Source organism: Rhea americana, unplaced genomic scaffold (assembly GCF_003343005.1).
Source record: "Rhea americana isolate MKP2758 unplaced genomic scaffold, rheAme1 scaffold_104, whole genome shotgun sequence".
NCBI classification, from domain to species: Eukaryota; Metazoa; Chordata; class Aves; order Rheiformes; family Rheidae; genus Rhea; species Rhea americana.
In genome coordinates this window covers 618,205-645,450 of record NW_028185084.1, presented here as the reverse complement: position 1 = coordinate 645,450, position 27,246 = coordinate 618,205, and the positions used below count along the sequence as shown (strand labels likewise).

Here is a 27,246-nt window from a genome sequence, read left to right as displayed (position 1 = left end):
GCCGGGCCGCGCCGCGCTGGGGGGGCGGGAGGGAGCGACGTGCTGGCAGCGGCAGGGTGGGCAGCGTGCGCTGCCTCGGAGAAGTCGTCCGGCTCGAAACGTAGCAGCTTAAAACCACGGCGGCGTTTCCAGAAGTGTTTGGTTCGCAGGCTGGACCCGCAAAGTAGCGTGCTCAGACTTGACATGCTTTTAGGTACTCCAGAAAACTCCCCCGTGCAAATTTCAACCCTTGCTTTGGCAACTTAAGCCTTCTTGTAATAGGCTTTTCATCGTTTTTTCTATTGCCCAAGTTCATTTTATCAGTTTAATTTGCAGTGAAATCTGTGCAAGCCGTTGGCCAGCTGGACGGTGGTAAGCAGTGGCACGTGGGCAGTATGAATTATGAACGGCATGATGGAGGGAAAGAAAGCTCCTCAGTCTGGCTATAAGACTAGAGGAAACGTGAAAAAAAAAAAAAGGTTACCCTTCTCAGATAGCAAATATCCGCAAACCTCAGAGTGAAAGCCATTTCTATGGAATAAATTTGTTCTTATTCAAAGCAATAGACTTCTGATAGAAAAATTCTTGTGAAAGTCATTGTATGCTTTCCTGGTAAATGTACTTATTTATCAGAATTCAAAGCAGTCCTTGTTTCAGTATGTATTTCTGTGAACGCTGTGTATTGAAACAAGAAACAGAACTAGTTCTGCTTTTCGATTGAGAGCCCATACTTGCTGAGCACTCTTCAAATAACAATTTTGTTTGCTATTGGTAGCCACTTCAAGCTGATTTTTTGATATTTGATGGATCTGTTCCCAAGAGAGCTGTTTGTGGTTTGCTTTTCAGATGTGATTCATAAATAAGTTAGATTACCATTCACAAAAAGGTCAACCCAGAAAAGCGGGTGAAAGTCTTTAGAAAAATAACTTTTATCTGAGGAATGTTTGATCTCTTATGAAAACCTATTTCTGCAGCATGTTGACTTAGATTCTTTTTCATCTTTAATATGGTCTGAGGTTGTGATATTTCGGAGGCGAGAATCAGGAAATTTCTTGGCTTATTCTGTATATTCAAACTTGTATCAATTGTTTTGGTTTGTAGCGCATGATAAACCTCTCCGAGTTGACCYCTTACATCCTGTGTTCCATCTGCAAAGGTTACTTTATTGATGCCACAACTATTACAGAGTGTCTGCACACCTGTAAGTACTAGTATTTTCATTTTAAGAATTCAGATGTGAATTTAAATAAAAAACAGCAGTTTGGTTGTTCTTGATGAGACCTTTGTGGCTTCACAAAGGTACTTGCCTCTTCAAAGTGAGCTTGCATTGTGGTCATATTGTTCCTTGAGAGAATATAGTCATGAATATCTTAAGCATCAGAAAATCTGAAATAATAATCTTGTCAGATCAGTTTCTCCAGTAAAGAGAGGAAGAAAGACAAATGTGGCCCAAGTGAAATAAATAAATAATAAAAACACAGAGCTATTACATGCGTTCTTAAAGCAGGGCTCTAAGAATTCGTAATGTGTGTGCAACTGAGAAACAAAAACTGAGTAGCACTGCTCATAATGGACTGGAGAGTTTTCTAAACTGTTGCTGATGTGAACTGATAAGTTCACAAAATCGAAGACATGGCTATGTGGAAATACCAGTTTCAGATGTGGAAACAATTATATGCATCCACAGAGCAGTAAATCCATAACCTGATTTATAGCTGGATAATCAAGAAACAATTTCTGTGTTTTTGTTTTGTTATTTTCCTCTCAGTCTTTGTGTTGTAATAACATTTTTTTCCATTTTTGATAGAACTGCTGTTTTTTCCTAAAGGTATTAAATCGTTTTCTGTGAAGCTGACTCTTTAAACCATGTTTCCACCTGAGTTGGAGAATCTCTGCTCCTTGGTGCTTCCAGTCACTAACAGTTTACAAAGTCTGATTTTTTTTTTCTGCCTGATTTTGTTGTTTTCCTTTAATGAGTTGATATGTACCACATAATTTTCAATTGTAGTTTGTAATTTAGGAAAAAGAACAGTTAGTAATCAGGACAGCTTCCCCCCCCCCCCTTTCTTTTTTTTTAATGTGCTACTGTTTGATATCTTTGAAGTTTTCTACCAAGTGGTCTGGGAGAGTTTGAAGTGACCAAGCTAATATGGAGCTGATAGGATAGTAAGTTACTTATTTCGGATATCCTTACTTGTTAGCTTTCCTTTCTAATTCTTAAAATAGGCATAAAATACAATGGAAAGGCAGAATTATAATTTCTTACCTTAGTTTTTCTACAGAAACTGCTTGTGCAGTGTCTTTCAACAAACTTTTGTCTGCAGCAGATGTTATTCTGTTCACGTAGTTCTACTTCTGTTCTGGATAGCACAGTTATAATATTTAACGTCTTCCTTTGCATAAATCAGTAGGATATTTTGACTTATAAATACTGAAGAGTGCTGTATCCTGTACAGCAAGGGCTGTGGCTTGCTTGGGTTTTAGAGTGTTCTTAAAGGATTGACTTAATTTTGTCTCAAGCACCCTTTATGTGGTTAGTCTGTATGTAATTTCTCCTCTTGTATAAACAGATGCTGTTGTATAAAGGACATGTGACTTTTATGATTTTTTTCTTTACAGTCTGTAAAAGCTGTATAGTGAGACACTTCTACTATAGCAACAGATGTCCAAAATGCAATATTGTTGTACATCAGACACAGCCCCTTTATAATATCAGGTAATAAGTTCATGCCATTTTATAGATGTAATTTTTGTTGTAAAGTTCTACTGTTCACTTTAAATGTGTTCTTTCGGGGTTTTTTGGTTTTGTTTTACAGACTTGTAATGTTTTCCTATTTCAAGTGTCGGATCAGTTACAAGAAATGCATCACGTTCTTTGTTTATATAAGCTTCATATAGTTTCCACAATGAGAATATAATTACTCAGTTTCTTCTTTTCTCTAGTTTCTGATGTTTTCTAGCATTTTTCCTCTGCACYTCATGGTATATTTTTATGCATTTGCCCAGTATTAGAGGTGAAACTAAATCTTAACTGTTTGCTTTCATTGCCTATAAAAAAAAACCTTTGTTTGCGTAGTATTCTATTTTCAGAGTTAGTAACAAGTGTATTAGTTTCTTTAACTGTTTCTGAAGGTTTTTTCCCCCTTCTCTATGTGGCTTCTATTATTGGAGCTCTGTTATCAAGATCTGAATATGGGAAGACAGATCAGCAACTCCATCTATCACTTGTTTCAACAGTGTATTTGGCAGCTTTGTTATGATTTAATGTAAAAGATTGTGTATTGCACCAAAATTGTCTATGCATTTTTGCTAGCTTTTTAGTGACTTAAGTACTTCACACTTCAAAAATTGAAGGATACTCACTTCCATGTTTTTCCTGTTTTATAGACTGGACCGGCAGTTGCAAGACATAGTATATAAATTAGTTGTGAATTTGGAGGAAAGTAAGTCCATTTCTTTATCTTATTACCATCTAAATACTGGAAAGATGGAATAGAAAAAAGAATAATTCAAAGCTCCAGTTCTACCCTGGACTCCTTAAAATAATTTTGTAATGTTTTCTTCATAAAACTAGGAGATATGGTGGAACTTGAGTATGAATCTTAATGGATTAGCTACTAAATCCATTAAACTACTAATCCAGCTACTAAAAGCTAGCAATTTTCTGACTGCTAAGATGCTATTATATGTGGTTACATGTACACCAGACATATAAATATTTGTGCAATATATTGGTGATCTTTTTTTTTTAATTTTTTATCATTACAATGAAATAATAGTGATACTGAAGTTAAATTTATATTGATATTTTTGAAAGTCTTGTTCCAGATCTGCTATTGGACAAAGCAATCTTTGTGTTAGAGGTGTTTTGTTTTACTCTCTTGTCTCATGAATAAACATTTCGCTGTTTCCAGAAAAACATCCGGATAATATTCCAGTATCATGTCCTATGTTTTTGTATGTGTACAGTAAATGTCATTCTGTCTAATCATSATAGTTTATTTTTCTCCTTTGCAAAAAGTTGCTAGGACTACTTGATTCTCTCAGATRATTTTATTTTTCTCTCACTGGCATGTTTCTTTTTCTGTTTTGCTGKGTATGTTCACTGTCACATGACAATTCTTTTGAACTTGAGGAGGCAATGAATCTGGTAGTGCTRCACAGTCCGCTAGGGTGAGCTGAGTGAAAGACACATGCCTAGCGGACTATATTTAGATCAATATATCAAGAGCCTGTGTGTTTGTGCGGTTATATATGTGCAATATACGTGTGTGTGTATGTATACATGTGTATGAATATATATAGTGTGTATACATACACACACACTCAGAGAAATGGAATCTTGACAATCAGATGGATGGAAGGATGCTGTTTTTATAACTTGCTCATTGTGCTTAATGGCTGTTTTTTCCCCCCTCCAGTTTTTATTAACAAAATCTTAGTATAGGTATCTTAAGCAACCCAACATCATAGGGAATACTAGTGATTATATGACATAGGAAATACTTTAAATGCATTTACTCGTGTTAGCCAGAATTGTTCTGACTGTGGGAAACTATATGGCTATTCTCAGCCTCTATAATGTTCCAGTCTGTTCTGTGTTGTGTTTTCCCAGGAGAGAAAAAACAAATGCATGACTTCTATAAAGAAAGAGGATTAGAAGTTCCCAAACCAGGTGAGCTCTAATCACTTTAGAGGAGGACACTGTTAAGGAGATATTTGCTATAGCGTTAATTCCTAATGTCTTCCCTTGTAATACTAGTTCACAGCTGAAGAAATAGGAYTATTTGTTGTTGATCACTGTGATTTGTCACAGTATTCAAGTTACAAAAATACAGAATAACACTGACAGCATTTGAAACCAGAATGTGTTTGGATTTCATTATTTTTAGTTACAGAACTTATTCTGCCTGGAGCAAGGAAAATGTTTATCAAATGAGCATTATTTTAACTTTCTTGCCTTAATAAATAATAGAAAGTAAAAGAGAGTAAAAATAAGAACTTTAGAGTCCATTAGCAGGTGAGGGCTTGTCTTAACTGTTTTTGCTTCAAACAAACAGCTGTTTGAAGAGATGCCATGCTGAATGCTAAGAAAATGCTAGTGATTCAGATGCACAGAATGCAATGAGTAAAGTGCTGATTTGGTGACAAAATTAAGACGAATTGCACGGGCACTTTTTCTTTGAGCTCATCTGTTTTGCTTGGTGTATGTTAGCATCTTATGCTGTTCTTACTTCAAGTTGTGTTTGCATTCCAACTATTTGGATATTTTAGCTGTCCCCCAGCCAGTTCCAGTCAGCAGAGGAAGACCTCGAAAAGTTCTGGGCTCCGTGTTCCGGATCCCACCAGAACTTGATATCTCCATACTTCTGGAGTTCATTGGGTGAGTTGTGGGTGAATGTAAGAGCAGATGCCTGATGAGAGGATGCTGCTTGTGTGTGTTAGACCGTTACTGACTCCACGGTATCACTAAACGTGTGTTTCCTCCATCTTGAATAGCAGGTAGGGGAGCAGTGTAAACTTGCTGTTGCATTAGTGACAGTCAGCAATGCATGGCTAGATGTACAGTTAAACATTTAAGATATTTTTCTATGAAAATAGCTTCTTGAAAGGTTAGAATTTTAAAACTTACCTGCATTTTGTTTGCTTTTGACAAAGCAGTTTAATTTCAGCAAACTGAGTGACAGTGGGATCTGCCTGTCCTACACACCATTAATCCCTGGAGGTGGCAGTACTGCTAATGCTAACTCTGCCAGGACTCACTTAGGTGACTAGGAGGCTCTAACGAGAAAATACTATAGTCTAAAGATAACTCACCAGGAAGATGAGCTGTTGCACTTCAGAACTGGGGGAAGGAAAGCAAGGAAACTGCATTGAATTCACCGTGATTGGAGTATTACTGTTTTGGTCAGTGCAGTTTCCTCAGGATACAGCACGTGACGATAAGTGATTGGAATGCATTTAGTCAAAATTACAGTATATAGTGTCACTCTGATACTGTATGCCTGGGAGAGTCTTATAACTAGTCCTGCTTTGCTGAGCAGTATAGGTCATTTATAATGGCCAGATATCACCAGTGCTTAGAAACAGCATGCATGCAGCCCTGTTGCTTCTTCAGCAGGAGAGATACCTTCTTACAATGCCAGCTTCCAAGGCTTGGGGCTTAAGAGCATCTTTAACAATACATTACGAACTTGATGCCAAGAAGGAATTTGGCAAACACAACAGTGGCGGTTTGATAATTTATAGGAAGCAAGGTTTATTCTGAATTTATCTGACCAAAGCAAGCTAGAAAACCTGGGCAGCAAGAGCAGCATTCCTCTAAATATTATAGATGGGGCTAATAATACAATCTGCTATTAAATTTGTCTGATAGATTCCCTGACTTTAAACAGCTAGGCTGAAGCTTTTGTGTCAGGAATCACCTTTAGATATAAATTGTGAGAGGGAAATTCCTGCCCAAATATTTGAGCTGTTTTCAGGAACACAGGAAGGAGAAACTGCACTGCTTTGTCCGAGTGCAGATTTAGAGGAGAGTGATTGAGAAAGGGGAGCATGGGCAAGAGCGTGGGCAATCTATAACTACTTTGATAGCTACACACAGTGGAGCCTAATTTTGTACAGGAGGGAGCAGCCTGACTGTTGTGCAACTTGTACCCTTTTACCCAGATTGTGCCTGCTTTTGGCCGGATTTTGTCTGAACAAATTGTTTGGAGAACTTGAGTATACATCATTTGTGTAATAATTTGTTACGATTATAAGGTCAAGCACTGAAATATTGTGAAATTCTAGCAGCAACGCGTGCCATCCTGATTGAACCTCACTTTTTGTAGACATAATGACTTAGTCTTTATTCCATTGTGCCCCACTTAGAATACAGAACAGACTTTCTCTGTAGATCAATTTTGGTCATGTAGTTTTTTTTTTTCTTTATTTTTTTTTAAGTGGATGAGGTGTAGGATTGCAAGAAGAGAAGAAAAGGTCTTAAAGCTAAACCAGTAGAGGACTAGGTCCAACCCCACCTGTGCTACAGAGTTTCCAGGTGAATCTATACACCTGACTTAATTTTGTTGTTCTTCACGCAGAAATACTAAATGCTCACAAGTGCATGTGAAACATTTGGAACTCGCTTTAGATGCCTTAAATGTGGCATATACAGCTCTTGGTAACATTCTGGCACAATCTCTGTCTTGGTTTCCTCTTTCTAAACAAGATACGATACTGCCATTCTGCTAAATAGGGCAGTATGCAAATATATTCATTTGTATGAGACCACTAAGGAAACTTACAGCTTTTGCTGCAAGGACAGAGTTGTCATAAATAGCACCATAGTCACATAGTGAGCAAGGGGAAAAAACAAGACATTATATAGCTGTTCAGTGAATGACCATTGTCTATTCTGTTCAGTGAACGCTTCAAATTTAAATAATTTTTAATTTGTAGACAAGTTTTTCTCCCTTAATGAATGCAGTATAAAATTCATGATGTAATTAATGCAGAATCCCAGTGACCTGGTGCTCAGGCATATGATTGTTGCTCAGTTAGATATAATGCGAGCAAGCGGATGTACACAGACATAAGGTAAAATGCTTTGACTGAAACCTCGCTGTAAATGCAGTTATCTTGTTGCCTCAGCTGTGGTGGAATCTCATTAACTCAGGGCCCAGATGCAGTTTAAGACATACTGGTTTTGAGTCCTGTGATGGGTACCAGACAGTGCTGTGTTGGGCCAGTAGATGGCAGAGAGGAGCCCAGGCAGCGAAAGAACATTCGAAAATGCTTATACCAAGAGCCCTATGTCTTTGTCCATGATAAATTGCCATTTACATCGTAAAATCACTTTAAAATCTGAAWTTTTTGTTCCAATTGTGTCCTTTTCATGTTAAAACATTGTTTCTTAGTGACTCTATGAACAGTTTCATGAGGCTATTTTGACTGAAGGAATAGGTACAGTTTGAATTCCTTGTAGTGAGGATACTTTTTTTTATGATTTCTCCTGCTAAAGGCTCCTGGTTGCTTTTTCTTCYTGTGTGATTCTCAGCAGGTATATTTTTCTTTTATCAGAGCAAGAGGGAGATGTCAGGAAATTTAGATTTCAGAAGAAGTATACCTGTATGTGTCCGTGTGTGAAAACAGATTGGACCATTCAGTAGAAATTTTTACTCTGAAAGTTTGTTTTAAATTGTCTGTATCGTGTCTCTACAGTATACTAAATGGTTAAAGCTTTCCTGTGGCRATGGAATTATATCAAAGAAAATGCTGAGGTGGAAAAGCTTTTCTGCCTTTGTTTCTTGATAGCTTTAAATTTCATTTCAGCAGCAGAAATTGATGATAGTTTTACTTAACCCTATCTCATGGCAGGTACATATTTTAGGGATAGAGATACATAAATTTTGTAACCTGAAGTGTCATTCTAATGTGTGATCTCCACAAAYGTTAGAGTTTTCCTTCTGTATAAAATGGTCAGTAGAATATAGAGTGATACTTGATTTTTACCTCCTCCAGTACAGTGAGTTATTACATTTCATTTCTCTCGTACATACGCCCTCGCTAATGGAATGCAGGAATAGTGAGATGTTGTGAACTGGGGATAATTCCTGGAGAAATTTTTCTATATTCAGTGTTCCCCATTTTGTACATCAGTATATAATCACTAGTTTTCATGCACAGACTGTACAAACCAACGAATTAAAGCCTCCATTAAAGCCACCTGGGAATTTGATCTTTTGCCACCTTTGTGTATGTTTCACCTTCCAAAGAAGCATCTGCTACCTTCCTAAGTTCCTAGAGAGCATTAGCATTAATACTGTGATATAAATAGTCCAGAAGGTTGACATTTGGGCCAGGAAGTCCCTGCAGTGATTGGATATGTTCTGTCAGCAACTTCTAGGTACTGTCTGTTAAAGTTTCAAATATCGAGGACAGTGAACTATGGATACCTAAACAGCATTAATAGCGCRATATAGTCCTATGGAAATGAATGTTACACTGTATATAAAATRTGACATTAGGCTATGTTTTGTTGCTTTTTTTCCATTGCATGAAGCAGACTTTAAAGTCATAAGTAGCTGACTTCACAAGAGTGAAAGGGGGTTCCAAATAAAGAGTAGGAGAAAAAGATATATAAATTCAGTCTGCTATTATTTCGTTTCTCGATTTTAATTACAAGAAGAGCCTGGTTTAAAAAAATAAGTTTAATATGCCAGGCTCTTTGTTATAATAGTGACTCACTAATTTAAGAGTTTGAAGGGTATTAATAACTGTTTACCTTAGCAATATTGATTGTGTTTACTCTTCTCTTGTTTTTCAGAGCTAACGAAGGCACAGGGAATTTTAAGGTGCATGATTTACATGATTTACTTCAAAAATATGTATAATTTGAATGTCTTTAGTTTATCTTTGTTTTTCTTGCACTGAGTGCAACCTGAACTTTTAACCAGCATAGTAGTAACCAATCCTGGATTACAGTGTTCTTTTGAATCTATCACTGTGTAACATCATGGAGTAGGAAGAGATTAGAAATTAGGAAATTAAATTTTTCATGGGAGAATGGGAATGATACTAATAAAATCTCAACAAGGTGTTTCTAGCTTGTTATTCCTGCATCTCCCTCCAGGAGAGGCAATACTGTGGCTTTTCTTGGAATCCAATGGAAGGGAATAGTCATTGTCTAAAAAACTGGTTTTGAAGAAGGTTGTCTGATTGTAGTGAAACACTTGTTTCTGTTGTACTGAGGAAGTGTAGCCTGAGGTATAACAATGGTATAATAAAATCAGGTGTATTTAAAAATACAACAAAAATAATTATATRTTATTTTCCTAGCCCTCATATTAGTCTTCCTTATCCAGCAATAAATTTATTCTTCTCTTGATCTCTTTGTTAACAACATTCATTGCATGAATGGTGGCTATTCAGCTGAACAAAAATAACATTCCTCATCCTTGCTAAAGAGTGTGGCTCTTACTCCAATATAAATCTCCTTACTGAGCTGAATCAGTACAAATTTGTAGGGAAACTGCACATTGTTTGCTGCCTTCATGATTTCATAGTCTCTAATTACAGATGTTCAGAGGATGTCATTTTACTATTTGGCTAAACATTTAGAAAACAGACTATTTAGAGACAAGGAGATATAATTTAAAATTACACAGTATATATTGCGCTTAATCTTTCATTGTATTGAAATTGTAGGAATAAAAATATACAGAAAGGCATAGAATAGTGGAGTGTAAGAGACACTTAAATTGATTTAGTTAGCAGAGAAACTCCAGTTTTACTGTTTAAGAATTTGAGCAAAAAGTATTTTACTAACTTAAGCATGTATTGTCTAAATTGTTCCATTTTATTAAATTCCTTTATATTTCCAGCAGAATTGATTTCTGAKCAATGTATTTTCAGGCACAAATCTGAACAGTTCAGTATGATTGCAGTTAGTTACGCTATTTATAACAGTAATCATGTTATGGCAGAGCGTAGCATGCAATTTCAAACAAAATTCAAAAATACAGAAATAAGACTATTTTCCACATGAGCTGGATTATGAGTACAGTTTTAGAGATTAACCTGTAGAAGGGAAGCAATGTTCCTGAAAATGTACCCATTCAGTTTTCTTATTCATTTGTTTTTTTCTTCTGGCATTTTTTTCTCTTCTATTTCCCCTTATCTTTCACCCATTTTTATTTGGCTTCTTCACTYTATATTGCCTCACATCCTTCTTGTCTCATACTTTCCTTCTTTACAGTATGTTTTGTATCTTATTTATCCTGGGCCCAATAAGAATGACTGTAGGGTTGTTCAACCAGCATATTAACTTTTGTTTTCTAATATTAAAGATGTTTGTGCTAACACTTACTTCTTCAATTTTTTTAAGGTGTATACTATTCCATAGGGAATTGTTTTATCTTAAAAAAACAAGCAAGCTTAGCTTAACATCATTAAGGAGTGTTTTATGATTTAGGAAAAGGATTTTTTTTGAATGTGTATCCCTTTTAAGTCATAAGTACTGTCCTGCTTACTTTAACTCTAGTGTTCTGAGCATGTTGAAGATGAAAGGCTGTCTAACTTTACTCACAGTGAATATAGTTCTTTACTGCAAACAGTCTTACCAGTATGGTAGGTTTATCCATGAACTAAAGTGCCATTCAGCATATGTATGTATTTAGATTTGGGAGATTTTTAAGAAATACTACAATTTTTTAAAATCTTAACTGCTATTTTTCTACACCATTTTAAAATTCTTTATAGTATCTTAATTCTACTGCCTTTTTCTTTCCTTAATCTTCATGCTTTCTCGATGTCCAGGAAGTGTATTCATCAGCCTTGCAAATCCCTCTTTTAATATCCAGTTCTCACAAAACTTACCCTGATCTCTTCTTCRTATTGTTCTTTCCTCATCTGTTTATCTATCTTATTTGTCTAAACTAGACATTGTACTTCATATTTAAGAGGGCTTTCAGCTTTTATGGCAGGGGCTGAGAGAGGGGTTGAAAGGCATGCRGCAAGCATACACGTATCATCACCAAACTTGTAGTAGCGTGGGTCCCCAGATCAAGTCTGGCTGATGTTTCTAGCTCTTAAGTATATMAATCAGATTGTTCTTCCAAAACCACAGTTATTATTGGTATATATGTGCACTCATGATTTAAYTGAAGGGTAGACTCTGACCCTATTTCAAATGGGAAAGAATGTGGTGAGGCTGGATAGCAAATCCTRACTATTCAAAATCTGTTAATATGGGTTGCAATCATCTGCTCTACCTTTGTGCTTCTTCTCTTAGTCACCCATATCACCAGTCAGCTGTTTACAGTTTTATCTATGTAAGAGAAAAAACATTAATATCTTTGAGGTTGATGTAATAGATGTTTTGTTATTGTAGTTCTCACTATGAAAATAATAGGAAAAAATATGATARTATTTCAGATCAATCTTGCCCATGTGTTCTACGCGGTAGCATATTTTAAATGATTCTGGAATTTCATGGATTAAGTCGATACCAGCTCAATCCATAGTACTTCTGGAATGCTAAAGAACGTCAAAGCTCCATGCATTAGAGTGACATGGTTTTATTTTCTGAATTCATGTTTGACATGCAAGTGTGATTTGGGAAGAAAAAGCAGATTTTAGAAAATCTCTCTAATGTGCCTCTGAATAAGTGGTTTTATTTTCTGAAATAAAAGTTCTTAAAATTCTGTGTGATACTGATTGCTAGTGCTGATTTAATAGTAAATCTCACTCTTCAGTACTTCAGTAGTGAAAAAAGACTGAAGTCAAGCAGGTTATTTTTAAGCATTGCTTTAAACAGCAGAAAGTTTGAACCCAGAGTCTAATTAATTCGTATTTAGTCCCTTTCCTATAGGTCATTGGGTAGTAGATAAGAGAAGGGTCAAATTTTTAAGTTATCTTCATCTGTTAAGTTGGACCTGTTGTAGCATTTTGGGGTTTGTGGGGGGATGATGGCTGGAAACGTGCAGTATCTTAAAATCTACTGTTTATTCTTTGCAGCCTTTGGAAAAGAAGTTTGTGCGTGTTTCAGGGGAGGCAACCATTGGACACGTGGAGAAATTTCTCAGAAGAAAAATGGATCTTGATCCTGCTTGTCAGGTAAGCCATAAAGCTGATAAGCTTCTCATAGAGTGAGGGCTTTTCTTCATGTTAACGTGTTAACTGAATGATGTATTTGGCTCTTCTGAGTTCACTGTGATTAATGTAGTACATATGYTTCTGATAGAATGCTTATCCATCAGAAGCTAAAAGTAATATGATTCAATGCTGTGCGCTCTTGAATGTTGTGATCCACAAAGAATAACTCTCCCAATTCACTTGTAATATGTTTAATTTCTGTATATGAATAAAGAAGAATTATAAAGAATTTCTGAAGTGTCAGGCAAGGTTTCAGCAGGTGAAATCCAAAAGCATAGAAAACAAAGCATATAGACAGGAAAGTGTGGAAGCATATGAAGGCATAGACTGAGATAAGAGCTGAATAATAGTAAAATTGAATTGAATGTTGAAGGAAGCAAAACAGTGAGGAGAAGGATAAGAGAGGATGATGTTATTTGGGTTGGAAGTGTTGAAATGAAAGCTATGAATGCAAAATGTAGGCACATGCTTCCAGGTTATAATTTGGTGGAACAGAATATGAAACGAAATAATTTAACTTCCCATTTCTCAGCAAAGTTGATAGGAATTAGATGTCAAAATCTTTTCAACTCTTAAGTAAGTTCCAGCAAACATTCAGTTATGATTGTTGCAGGATTTTCATAATATATAAATGATTCTTGGAACTATTGATAATTGGAAAATACAGCTGCTATTAATGAGAATAGACAAATGGTAGAAGCTAAAGCTTTGGAGTTAAGGCTGTTTCATACAGTGATAATTTTCTAAGGCAATATTGTGGGCCCCACTAATGAGTCTTCACTCGTGCTGCTTATCACTTCTGTGGTGACAGAACAAATTAGATATAAATTGTTCACCATCCTGAAGAAGTAATGTATTTTCATTTACTGTTTTTCTCTGGTAAGAGTCTCTGTAGCTTCTTTGTCATGTAGTGATGACTTAATATCATGAACCAATAAAAGCTTTCTCCAAATGAGGCTAAGGAAACCTTTTACATTAATGGTGTTGTGGCTTATTTGAGGTGAAGAAATTGTCTTATTTGTCCAGGTTTTCTTAAGCATTATACTGTAATCTCAATTTTCAGAAACACTGAGCATCCATAATGAAAACCGCRGGTGCTAACCTCTCAAAATCAAGCTAGACCTATGTTTTGGATGTCTTTCAGATTGTGCAATCTTTAAATTGTCTGATAGAGTTTACCTGAGAAATTGTTTTCTCCTTTGTTGCTTTCTGCTTGGACTTCACCAGCCAAGAAGTAATCCACTGGTAATGAAGAAATGTTATTTTATCTAAGAAATGACTGATGACTTTACAGACTTCCTTTCTCAAGATGATATTGCTAGATGCTGACCAAATGTCATATCTCTACTAGTAACCAATACGCTATTCCGGAGTAAGGTAATAAGGTACAATGCTTGGCTAATTCTAACTCAGGCAGAGCTTACACAGAAAAGGCCAAACTGAAAGAAGTGTTAAGTCTGCTCCAGTTCTTCTACAGTCAAATCTTTTATCTGTTTTTGTTTGTTTGTTTAACTAATCCTTTTTTCTACTTGTTTTTTCCTTTGGTCACTAGAAACATGTAGTTTTTCAGGCCACAAATTGAACGTTTTCAGTATGTATATTCGGGCCTATTTTTGAAAGATCAGAGAATTAAGAAAATGAAGCAGGAATTATTTTTTCCTATACTGATTCATCATTTCTGTGCCATGTGAGGACTTAAGAGCAAGGGAGTACATGTACCAAACTGTCGTCATCTTATTGTAGTATGCAAAACTGAAGCTGATAGTTTGCTGGTAAAGATGTAGAGAGAGAAGGAGATGTTAGATGTGTCACTGAAGATTAAAAATACTGGTGAATCATGTCTTACTCCAGCTTCCAAGGATTGCTGATAAAATGCAGACAGTAAAACTAAACTAAGGAAAAAAAAATGAATATAGATCAGCACAAACAGAAGCATTTAGGGAAATACATTGTCAGGTGCACAAAGAATACAAAGAATGGAAAAGTGAAGGGTACATAGCTTATTCATCGACCTGCATAAGTGAGGTGGATTGTGGTTAATGAAAATGTGAAATGATAAACCATCTCTGACTCACGTGTGACAGTATATATAAATCCAAAGGCAGTTTTGAAGCTGCTATCTTTTTTTCTAGTCTGGAGTCTGAAAGCCTCAAATTGTTTGCTGATTTTTGCATTTGAGTTTGCAAATGGATTATGATTCAAATTTGCTAGTTTATTTGAAAGGTTAAGGCTTTGTTTATTTTCATCTGTGAGTTTGACTGACACACCAGTTATGCTTTGTTTTGATCTCTGTGCTTTGAACAAGAATTTTCTATGTGTATACAGATATTTCTAATTAGAAGGTCTTGAATATTCTAGTTGGAATTTGTTTTAGGGGAAATGTTGAGATTTTTGAGAGACTTTTTAGGATTGCTAGTCATAGTTAAGTAGGTAACATTCAATTTGAACTAAATAGAGGCGATTTTGTATGGAACCCATGGGAAGCTTGGCTTCAACATCTGATGTACATCTGTACAGTTTGTGTTTTGCCTAAGAATGGAGAGAAATTAATGGGATATATTGTTTCATTTGAATCATCCTGCAACAACATTATCATTTCTTGTCAGAGGTAGCAAAATAATCCCTTAATCACAAAGCAGAGACTTGCAGCTCATCTGATCTGAATATATTAGTGTTGTTTATGGRATAAAAATGTTTTGTAATCAGCTGTGCATTCCTGAAAGTATGTATGGAGACTGGAACCTACGGGGAAAGATTGGAAGCAAGTCTGTGCTCATACTATGCAGTTGCTGATAGATGCATCTGATATGTTGGAAGAGTAAATAGSAGCTAAAGAAGCAGAAGGTTTTGCCAGCTTTAGGATAATTAGCCCGAATACTCAGGCTGACCTCTAAAATTTCATTTTGTTTGCACTTCCCTGGATAATATGAGTTGTTATAGAAACTATGGATGGAGGAATAATGCTTTCTGGGGCAAATTTACCCTTGGGATGAGCCTTATATGGGATGTCCTGTATATGAATTTCCAGTTTTATCTTCATTTTACTTGATATTAACTTCTAATTGTCTGTTATCATGGCTTTTAGAGAAATAGCTCTTGTGTGCAGCAAACATGCCACCTAATGAAAATAAATGACATAATGGAAAGACTTCTGTATTTTACTAAGAATTTTGTCAGGTATGGCTGAGTTATTTGGTAGCTGCACATTCATGTTTCCTTTCACCAGAAGGTCAAACTATATTTACTGCTATCTCACTAGCTGTCAGTACTAGTTGGCTTTAATTTCACCAGTTAGCCGAGACTATACTAGATCTATATCACTTGTGTTGATGGTGCCTCTTTTGTACACAGAATATATTAATTTCTTTATGGCATAAGGATATCTGTGACACAGATACTTTGCAGCTGATTTCCATACTTTAGCTAGCATTTTTTTCATTATGTATTTTATTCTCTTGTCCTTACAGAGTGAATTTTTGCATAACAATTAGCAAGGAGAAATTCAAACTGTGGTACTAGAATGAGGAAATCAGGCATTTGGTATTCAGAGCACTCCAAGGAGGTGGATGTGAAAAAAACRTTCTCCATAATTTATTTGAAGACATTGAATCTTTAATGACTATCATTTGGAACCAGGACAGTAGGGTTAACAATGGAGTATTTCCAAACAAGGATTCTGATTCTGTATTGCAAGATGGGTCAGCAGTTGCCACAATGTCTTTATAGCCTATATTAGGCAAAGTTTGTGGGGGAGGGGATTCTGTTTTTGTATAGAATACATATGTGTGCATGCACACATGTGCATGCCCACACACAAAAGCAGTTTTCAGTACCTTATGGTATAAATAATTATAGGCTTATATACCCAAAGTAATTAGTCTCATATATCAGCAGAAAGCATAGGAGGCAAGCCTCTCTTCCTAGAGTAATAATTATATAGCCTAGAATGCAAGGGAATCAGAGGAGAAATAACTGTAGCCAGCTTTCAGAAAGAAAAAAATACCTGTTTGTTTCAGGTTCTGTTTTTTAAATATATCAAATATTGGTGTCAACCAAAAAAAATCATTATTAGTATCAGCAATTCATCAAAATTAATGTTATGTCCAGGTGAATTTTTTACATCCTGATTTCTTCCTAAAGCTAAAAGCAGAAGTAATACTAAGCAGTTTATATCTTTTGCCAATTTTGGAACCATTGTTTAAAATTCAGTCTAAAGGGGATGGAGTATTTTGCGTAGTTCTCATACTACAAATTAAGTGAAGTAATCTAATCATGTTGTTCTGAGAAGGCATTCTGCTCCTTAGAGGCTCAGAATGAAGTCAACTAGCATGAGGCATAATTCTGAATTTTTTCATGAAGAACAAGAGAAAAATAGTGGATGAGTATGCAGAAAAGCAGAAATTCAGACAAACTGAATAGCTGAAGCGGAGAAAATGGTGTATCCTGTAGTGTGATGCAGCTATACAACCATGTAAGAGAATATGTAATGATATTGCAGTATGCTTCCTGGCTACTGCAGTGGCAAAGCGCAGACTTGTCCTTTGCAGAAAGTTGTAGGACAACTCATTGTGAATGCTCTTAACTCTAAATTAGAGTTTGGTCATTGTAATTAATTCACAGATGGGAGCCCTCTCATTTCTCTGCTTAGGAATTGCTTATAAATAACTAAGCTGCATTGTGGAAGAGTGTGACTGTGTAGGCACAGTTTCTTGGTGACACCTAGTAAATCCATAGTAATTTTATAAAGAAATCTATAGTCCGCAATAATCAAGGCAAGAATTTCAGAACCTCTAGTTCTGAATTAGCTATCGTTTCCCCAAATAACTGTTCTTGTGGAGAGTTGCTTAATGYAAGTGCCTCCTCCAGAGTTGCAGGCATCGTTGACATAGTTTTGCTGCAGCGGAGGACATTACTTAGAATTGCTGAACCTGCCCTTCACTTGTATCACGGAAGCACTGACTGCATTTTGAAGAAGGGCTGTGTGAGACGCTTGCTGACAGTAGCATGCAGTGAACTGTTTTATTCTGTTCAGCCATTTCTCCCAAACCAGTCTTAGTAAGCAGACATGCGTTTTGTCACTCAGGATAAGTTTGAGGGTAGCACTCTTTAATCTCTTGCCAGTAGCACAAGATAACTTAACATTTTTCGGAGCTGATGAACAGCACTGGATGTTTGTGAGAGAATTTTGATGTGTATGATCTAAGTTCCCATTGAATCTATCACAGCCATTACGAAACAGCTTTTTTTTCAACAAAAATATTAAACTGTTCCAGAAGTGAGCCTTGATTCTAACTTGGGAAGGTGTAGGCAGGGGAGGACATTAGTGCTGGGCCTGCTAAATGCATTTGGAAAGCAAAAATAGAAAAGTCTTTAGTGTCCAAGATGCTAGAACAGCGCTCATCTCACCAGCACTGGATTTACTTTGTGAAATACCAAATGTAAAGTGCTTAGAAACTGTTTTGCTAGTCTAGGGATAGGTTGAACTTCTTGACCATGTTTGTGTTCTTTCACAGGTAGACATAATCTGTGGTGATCACCTACTAGAGCACTACCAGACATTGAGGGAAATTCGTCGAGCCATAGGAGAGAGTGCAATACAGGTAGGTGGAGAAGCCTTTGCTCTTGGTTTTGCGTTTTAAAATAGAACACTTCTTTGCTAAGCTGTCAGGTAGCACCAGTTTGTCTGAAAAAGTGACGTACAAAGTCTTGTCAGTTTTGCACAAAGTGTTCTTTGTAAACAGAGTTGAGATGTATACCACATTTTAAGAGTATTCTTGACTGTTTGATGTTGATGTTCTGGATATGAGCTTTTTCTATTCTGAAACAAGTTGTTATCAGGCCAGGAATAAATTATATCAGCCTTTCTTTCCATTAACATTTCTTGTCATCCTTCCTGGTGATAGTATCATTGTATGAAATCAAAGGATTGAAGCTTCCCAAGTAGACTTGCCTTGTGACTAGGTCAGAGAATCAAACTTTCATGTAAAAGCACAAACCAAAGATGTAGAGTAATGAACACAATCATGTGTATTACACAGCTCCTGAAAGCAGCCTGGCTGTATAGCCAACTATTTCTTGTTGATAACTTAATGGCTGCTGCTGGCTCTGCAAATAATTAAACATTATTTAATTCCTTGGGAATCTTTGGAAGTAGTTTTGTAGAGGGAAGGGTCACACTGTTTTAGAAGTGCAACAGCAACAACACGGTAGCCTGTCCAGTGCAGAATAGGATATAGATGTAAACCATGATGTATGGTAACCTCTGTATTAATCAAAATCTGGAAGTCTAATGTGATACTGACCTAAATCTTACTAGAGAAGGGTACTCTTGCTGTATCATATTTGAAGAGCAATCTAAAGACTTGGCATAAAGGCTAAAGTAGTTGCAAACTTAGTTAACTTGAGTTGCTTGCACACACACAGGCAAAATACTGTGCATGCCTTTTACTGCAGTGCTGACAGACCTTAAAAATCTTTGAGACTTACGAACTTTCATTTCAGTTTCTGCAGTGAAAGAAAATAATGTCAAGCCTGCAGTCTTGGCTGCTTACAAATAGTACAAAGAAAAACTGAAAATGCGGTTCTACAGGGGATGAGGGGCAGAAATTGGGAGAAGGAAGCCTCAACAACTCACTTCTCAATGAACCGATTATAAATAAATGCAGCAATGAACATGGTGATGAAATACTGTCTACTAAAACTTCAGTAAACATCAAGGGGATGATTCTGATGGTTTTAAACTTCATCCTCATACAAAAGCTTTTCGTGAATTAATATTATTGGGGAAAGACTTTAAGGAATACTACATTGACTTAATTTCTTCCCAGAAATAGGTTTATGTGACTAAAGTTTAGTGACTAAATATCAGTCAGCAGCTCCAAGAATAGAACAGTCTTGAGATGCATTCTGCAGGGATAAATCAAATGTTGTTACTACAAAATCAGTATGTTAGTAATGAATTCTAGCAAGCCTATTAAAGTGGGCAAACAGAGAAAGGTCTTTACCTTTCTGAAGTCCTGTGTTTTGAAAATTTTGAAGAAGTTCAACCTTAATTTTTTTTTTTATTTCGTTGCAAAACCTGTTAGGATGCCAAAGAGTTAGAGTAGCTATGTTACAAATAAAACACGGTTCTTTTAGTGATATTGAAGTAATTGTGACACCTCTTCAGGTGCTATGTTCTTAATTTGCATTATTCTTCAGAAATAAGAGGGTGCATTTCTAATGCAAATATCTTGCAAAATGTTTTCAGACRTGAAAGACCAAGTCCACAAATGATAAGAGTTTGTTTTCCTCTCCCTTCCCCAGACCCGAAATTCAACGAGGGGAATGGTTGTCCTGGCCCAGTGATACAACTACTGCACAGGGACATTTGATGGATTTTATAGTAAGCTCCTAGGACATCTTGTGCCATCGTATCCTTCCAGCCTCAACAAAACAGTGTTGGAGCTTGGAACGCCCCTAACAGCATTCACTAGGATGCAGAATCACTTATCAAAACTGTCATTATCATTTACCTCTTTGAGGTTTATTATAGATATTATGTGCTAAGAGAACAGTTTCAGTAGCTACTTGTGCAATACAAAGTCATTTAAAGAAATAAACACTAGTTTTGATTTACATGAATGTTATGAAAATATGAAAATAACTACACTTCTGAATCGCATTTTTCACTTGCAAGTTCATGTCAGCAGTTAGTCTTACTGATGGCTGAGAAAACTGATTTCAAAACTGCAGATAAGTTTGTTTGCCAAAGGCTTTACTTTTAACATGTATTCTTTGCAACACTTTCACTAGAAGGATTTCTTTAAATTTGCTAGTCCTAGCAGTGCCACATAAGTGCCATACAATTTGTTAATGACTTGATTCTTCTGGGCCATGATCATTTTAATTCTTTAGGGGCTTTCCATCCTTCTAAATGATTCTTCTAAATTTTCAGAGTGATGTTTTGTGAAGATTTTGGCCTTTTCTGCTGAGTAATAGTATGTAATGATACCTCAGATCTTCAGTAAGTTAAAGCCTCCTACAGATGCAAGCTAGCAGGCTTTTAACTGTTCTGAGTAACTACTGCCTTTCCAGTAGTGTTGGAAGATCAAGCATGATCTGATGGGAAAATAAATTTGCTGGTCACATAGTAACATGTTTTGGCTCTTTTAATCAGACAATATATATCAGATATAATTAATTAGTATAAAATGAAGTGACTTTGCTTGATTTTTGAAACAGTGTATATAACTTATGGAGTTTACTGCAAGGAGAAGTCAGACCGTTASAGAAATTTTAAAGACTCAATAATTTTGTTACCAAGCATTTAGATCAGTCTGTAAATATGAATTTGATCAAGTAGCTGAGGAAGGAAGCCTGTTGTTAAATAATATTCCCAGACAGTTATTTTCTACATTACATCCCTCCCCTCTGCTGAACGAATGTAATATGATCCAGGCTGCTAGTTACTTTCACCTGTCTGAAACTGGCCTTCTCACAGAGAGCTCTGCATCTCTGACAGATATAATGAGTGCAGACATGGGAAAGGCTAAAAAGGGTAGCTTCCTTGTTGCTGGCTCTTGGCAGAGGTCTTGCAAATTTTACTCTTCTTTTTGTAACTCTAATATTTTTGTAACCCAATGCCGTTGTATTCTTTTAGCATCTCCTGAGCTAAAGAGATGCTTTAGCTCAGGAAGATCTGTGATCTAATTTAATTACTCTGACCTTTTAGCMTACCTCTGTTATGGAAGTGTTGTGTGCTCTGTGGGGTTATTAAATTCGAGAAGTGAGGCGCTCTTTGTTGCTGCAGCTCTTACAACATCAAAGGACATACATACTATGATGTTTCTGTTTACCTGCTCCACTGTAAAGTTTAGAATTGAGTGTAGCAGGTGAGATCCTTTACAGTTTGTTCGGTCAAGTTCACAAATGTCTGGCAAAGAACACTTGAGGGTTTTGCTTTATGAAAGGGTCATATTTCATTTTGCTTTTCTTTTGGGCACATCTGAGTTATCCTGATTTGAGTAAGAGCTCATTCTCTGTTTGGATTTCCCCTAAGAATAGTATCCAGATAAGGCAGCTGAACATGTATACAAATGTATAATATTTTTTAAAAAATGAATAATTACAGAGTAAGTGGATTAACTTGCAGCTTGTCTTGGTACAGAAGTAATTGCAGTCAGTTTGGCTTTTGGTTTAAAAGTGGTATTTCCTGTGTGGATAGGTTATTTCTTTAAGTGTACTACTGACAAGTTGCCCCTTTGAAAACTCATTCTTTAAAAGAGTATTTTTTAGCATTCTTTCTTGCAAATATATCTTCCTTTGCAAAACTCTGCCATAATGAAAAACAGTATTACTGACCACAGCTCTCCAAAAAAGGAAGCTTGAAATGTGCTTTATTCTCTCAACTGAAATAMCCAACAAGTACAAGGAGTAAGTATACYTTTGTGAAGGTAAAACAGGATATTATGTGCCAGGAGGTTGATAAGCATCTCAGAAGTATCTATTCTTAGTGAGAAGTGAGGATGAGCACGATCCTGTCTTCACATTGCAACATAGTCATCCTACTTTACCCATTTGCTCAGTGCCTGATACAAATAAAGGCACCTGCCTCTTCGTGGTATTTTTTTGGGAGTAGCAGTGGGTTCCCAGTAATTCACGGGATGAAAAGAGAAAGTGCCAGGTCACTAACTTCTAATAAAACAGGAATAAAATAACTTTTTGCATTCCTGTCCATTGAAGTTAAGATTGGTTGGCACCTACCCTATGCTAAGCCCTCGTTTGTYGTTGTAAGCATCCTTTAAGGGAAAGTGAAATGGCTGCAAGAGACTCATGGGGCGTATTTGCTGTTACTCTGAAGTGTTTGTATCAACCATACCTGTAGAGTTAGAGAAAATATATATATATATAAAAAATATATATATATAATATAAAATATATATATATATATATATATAAAATATATATAAAATAATATTTTGCAGCCTGTATTTAGTCTCCTTCTATGAATATAGTGATGCACCACTCGTTTTTCAGCATGACTTTCTGGTTGTTTTTGAAGGTTCTTATAAAAGAATACTTCGGCCCAATTTTCTCATGGCTTGTGCTTTAATCCCTTGTTCTGATCGTCAGTCTTGAACATGCAACTGATGTCAATTAGGAAGGCCTTTGGATTTGATTTGTAGGTGTCAAAAGTTCTTGGATTGAAGAGTGATTAAGTAAGTTCATGGAAGAAATTTYGCCAGAATACACCAAATGCAAAACTACAACCTCTTACTCGAGATGTTTCAGAAACTTAAAACTTTGGAGGCTGAAAGAGTTTTCTGGGAAGGTAGCACTGCATATTTGCCCTTTCCATATATTTTTATGTAGGCTTTCACCATTGGGCTAGATATGCTTTTGGTCTACACTGCTATGGCTATTCTTAGGACTTTAAATTTTAATTTTATTTATTATCATTATTGTWTTTGTTGGCTCCTCCTTTGGTGCTGTCTTTTCCTGACTTAGAATATAGATCTCTTCTTTAAGTAAATGACGGTATCTATAGCCACAGATTGAGTTTTGAGCCTAAATGAGCATGCTGGCTAAGTTAATCAAAGTTATTGCTCTTGGAAATCTGATCTCCTTTGTTATGAATCTGTGCATCATATTTGAAAACTCCAGTAGCTGTTCCACTTTCATTTTTTCCTCAGATAACCTGCTGCAACATTTTTCTTTCCAAAACAGTAGCTTTATTTCCCAGGCTGCCAAACAGACCTAAGAAACTGGACACTATAAGGCAGATTAAATAGTTATACTCAGCAGCTATTAGGTGTGTGGGATTTTTTTTTTCTTTTGCTGAAAAAGCATTGTGGCACTACAGGCAAAACAAAGCTGCTTTTCTAGTAAGAGGTCATCTTTCAGACAGATAATGAAGGTATTAACAGGCACAGTCTGAAAAGAATTGTCAAGGGAAGAAAAAGAGCATGGCATGGAAAAGTAAATTCTGTTCTGCTGATTCTTTTTGAGATCAATTCCTTAATTTTAGGTTTCTTCCAATGCAAAATCATTCAGAGACTTCTGTAAGCAGTTGTTGCAACCAACCAACCAACATTTTTTTACATAGAGAACAAACTATTCATTTTTTTTAAAAAGGGTGTTTTTCCAGAACACATTGAGACTGATGTAGAACTTTCTACCATGACTTTTTTATACCATAGCGTTGGCAAATWAAGGATTTTTTTTTTTATGTGCTGCTGTATTCTTTGTACAGAACCGTGTAATTTATCTGGAACATATGCTATTTCAGCTCCTATATGCAAGTAGATCAAAATACCAAAACAAAAATGCAGTAGAAATTCTAACATTTATTAAAGCCTGTCCATATAAACGAGTTTAAGGCAACAGGTCAGATAACCAGTGAATCAGCAGAGGGAACAGGTTTCGGAGGTGGAAGCAAACTGAGCTCTAGACCTTTTACCAGCTGTAGGTGAATCAAGTGATATAAGTAAAACAGACTGTAGTGAGACAGGAAATATCCAGTCTTGCAGGTGAAGGTGTTCTATTAACTTAAGTGGAGCAGTCTCCAGAAGGAGAGAGCCATGACTTAATTTAAAAAAAAAAGACGGGGAGGAGGGGAGGTTGTCCTTTGTATTCATTGCTTAATAAATGTGTAGTACTAGTCTGGGCTTTTTCAGTATAGTGACATTATTTTAGGAGAAGTAGTGGATGGGGAGAACATTGTGTCTCAGGAAAGCAAAAAACATCTCAGAATTGTCACTGGAAAAAGAGAGAGTAAACTCATGAAAGAGGTATGCCTGTGATTTCAGACTCAAGTATGCAAAAATCCTTCAGGTTTATGGAAAAGACTGTTATATTGTTGAATGGAAAAGACGGTTCCTACCCAGGATCAATATAACTATATTCCTCAACTTGCTTTCAGAGCAGAAACAAAAGCAATAGCAGGAAAAGAGTGTGAGGCAGTCTGAGGAAACCTTGCACCTTTTCTCCTCCTCAATCATTACAGGCACAAATCTTGAATCAACAGTCCCTGAACAAATACTGCTGGGATGAAATGATATAAGGCACGTAGTCAGGGGTATGCCCTGAAAGCAGGGAGTATCACTTGCTGTGTGTGGATTGATTTTGTTGATAGCAGAGGAATTAAAAGAAATTTAGTTATGCATCCAGAATTAGGAAGAAATGGTAAGCTGCTGGCATGAGTTCCCTTAACTTGTTCTGTGTAAGGAAGCAATCAGCAACACTGCTGTAAGAGAATTATATTAATTATATATTATTGAAGTATCCAGGACTCTGGTTAACTTGTAGGCATATAATTATGTAATGATTTCATATTCTAAAAAGTTTTGCTTTTTATATGATCTTTCATGTTGCTTTTCTATCTTTTTTACCCTAGTTGTAAGAAGCAAAAGTGATCTGCTAGAGCCATCAGTGAACTTAGTGAAATTAAGATTAGAAGTTGGGATTCAAATTTTGTGCTCAGATAACAAAGTCTTTCCTTCCCCATTTTTCTGCACTACATTTCTGTGTCTTTTTAACTTTTGGTGACTGGAGTTGAAGACCAGATTTTTGACAGTTCCTTCTAAAAYTATTTAGTTAGAATTTTTTTTTCCTGCCTTTCAGTATCTCATAAAAAGCAGCATGAGTTGTAAATGAAGCCTATTATATGTATAGAAGACAGCTCCCTTATAGCTTTAAAACAAAAGCAAGTACCAATTTTTACCTTTTTTAAAGAAAACAAACAAAAAACTCCATCTCAAAGAGGAGAGGGGAATATATTTCTCTGCTTTGATATTTCAAAATTTGTGCTTGCCATATGGAAGGGGAGTGGAATAAAATGCTGAATGACGTTGAAGCCGAGGTCCTGCCACAGAATGACCATCTTTCCTGTCAGGTACTTCCTTCACTGTCTGGTATGAAAAAGTAGTATGATGATACAGTTTCTCTCTCTTCTCTCTAGGATGGTTTACTTGTACTGCACTATGGCCTTGTGTTAGCACCACTACCAGTAACTTAAAGATTGCTAGAATATCAGATGGTGAAACAATCCAAAGTCATCGAGCTTCATCAGTGCTGTCTCTCACCAAAGAAGGCCATCTTATTTCCAGTGACAGGAAGCAAGTAAAACAAACCACCACTAACTGCTATGTACTTGCAATTTCACACCTTACTTTACCACTGTAAAAATTACAGCTTCTATAAGTACAGCTACAGATGTTGCTATGGTTAGTATTACAAATTACTGTCTTCAAATTTCGCTCAGCTCAGGGAACTTAAATGCTCAGACTTGCTGCATTTTTTTTAATACTTTGTAAAACCCCAAGATCTCACAGCGTTAACTGCCTTTTTTCTCTAAGCTATGAGATATTGCATACTTTTGAAGTGTCTAGCTGGAATGGTACTCTCAGGGATGATCCTGTCAACAGTGTAGTGTTTTCTGTGGGGGAGACGGTCATTTCCCTAAAAAGAGTGTTCTGTGATCATCTGTCTTCAGAAGTGATTTGGGGAGAAAAGGGGAATTTTCCAAATTCAGACCAAAATAGGTAGAAAATCACAAGCATTGTTTTTTTTTCAGAAGTAGCATTAAATTTAATTGTTTTTCTTCRAGAAAGACAATTTTGTTTGCACTGCAAATATATTTGGTGATAGTTTGACTTAAACCAAATAGTGGATCATGTATTTGTAGTCTTACTGGAAATGAGCCAGCTGGTTAAACTATGCATGTTTAAAAAAAGTTAAAAATGTAGCGCTTCTTTCTACCTGTTTGCTCTATATAAAATAATCATTATCAGCCTGATTCTGCTGTCATGTAAAATCTGTCAACAATTTTGACCGGCAAGAGCACAGATCCTCTTTCATTTCAGCACATCGTTCTAGCAGCAGTGAAAATGGTAGCTCTTGCAGTCTTTCTAAAGCATATTAATACATTGTTGTAGAGACTATGGTTGAGGATGTTGAGCAGCATAATATACACCTGTTACTCCCAGATTCACAAGAAGGTATTAGGTAAATTTAGTTTAAACATATTAAAATACTAAATTTTATGAAAACTGTAATATTTAAAAATCCTGTTCTGTTCAAGACTCATAGCTTCTTGCACAGGATTAAGAACCAGAACTTTGTATGTTGTGGTCTTGCTGCACACCAGGTCATAAATGTGGGGATTCGTGAAAGCTACCTTTAGGCATGGGAGACCAGGCTCCCTCTATGGTTGGCGTAGAGGAAGGGAGAGGATTCCTCTGCAAGACGTTTCAGAGCACCTAATTTAACTCGCATGCACTTGCCCTCTGTCATATTCACTGCTATGCAGTCGATCTAGAGGGAGACCAGCATTCTCTGTCAAAAGAAAGTTTTCGTGAATCCTTCCTCAGGTCTTTTCAATAAATATTTGGTCTTGCCTGCGAAGATGACACTATATATAAAAAAAAAAAAAAGGTGATGTTCACTTGAAGTAATTTTTGTGATGCTTCTAAAAAAAAGGGAAAACAAAAACATTTGTAACCACAATTTACTATTTTACTTTCAAAGTTTGTATAAAAGTAGTGTTTAAAATGCAGCAGAAAATGAGATTATTTTGTAAACACTTTGTGAGTTATGTTGATAAGAGATTATATATTGTAACAGTAAAATAAAGTTTATTTTAGCTGA

The 27,246-nt window shown here is 36.2% G+C and overlaps 1 protein-coding gene across 2 annotated transcripts; it reads left to right on the top strand.

Moving 5' to 3' along the window:
• Nucleotides 1–1,002: 1,002 nt before the first annotated feature.
• On the top strand, nucleotides 1,003–27,246 carry PCGF6 (polycomb group ring finger 6). 2 transcript variants are annotated; one of them, XM_085307771.1, is made up of 10 exons: nucleotides 1,003–1,180; nucleotides 2,599–2,695; nucleotides 3,367–3,422; nucleotides 4,595–4,654; nucleotides 5,254–5,362; nucleotides 9,290–9,317; nucleotides 12,481–12,579; nucleotides 18,132–18,218; nucleotides 19,924–20,002; nucleotides 25,559–27,246. In XM_085307771.1, exons 1-9 carry the CDS (start codon nucleotides 1,084–1,086, stop codon nucleotides 19,963–19,965), a joined length of 675 nt encoding a protein of 224 aa, XP_085163897.1. In that variant the 5' UTR covers nucleotides 1,003–1,083; the 3' UTR covers nucleotides 19,966–20,002; nucleotides 25,559–27,246. The 2 variants fall into 2 exon arrangements, with proteins under 2 accessions (XP_085163897.1, XP_085163889.1); XM_085307763.1 differs by lacking the exon at nucleotides 19,924–20,002 and having other exon boundaries at nucleotides 1,011–1,180.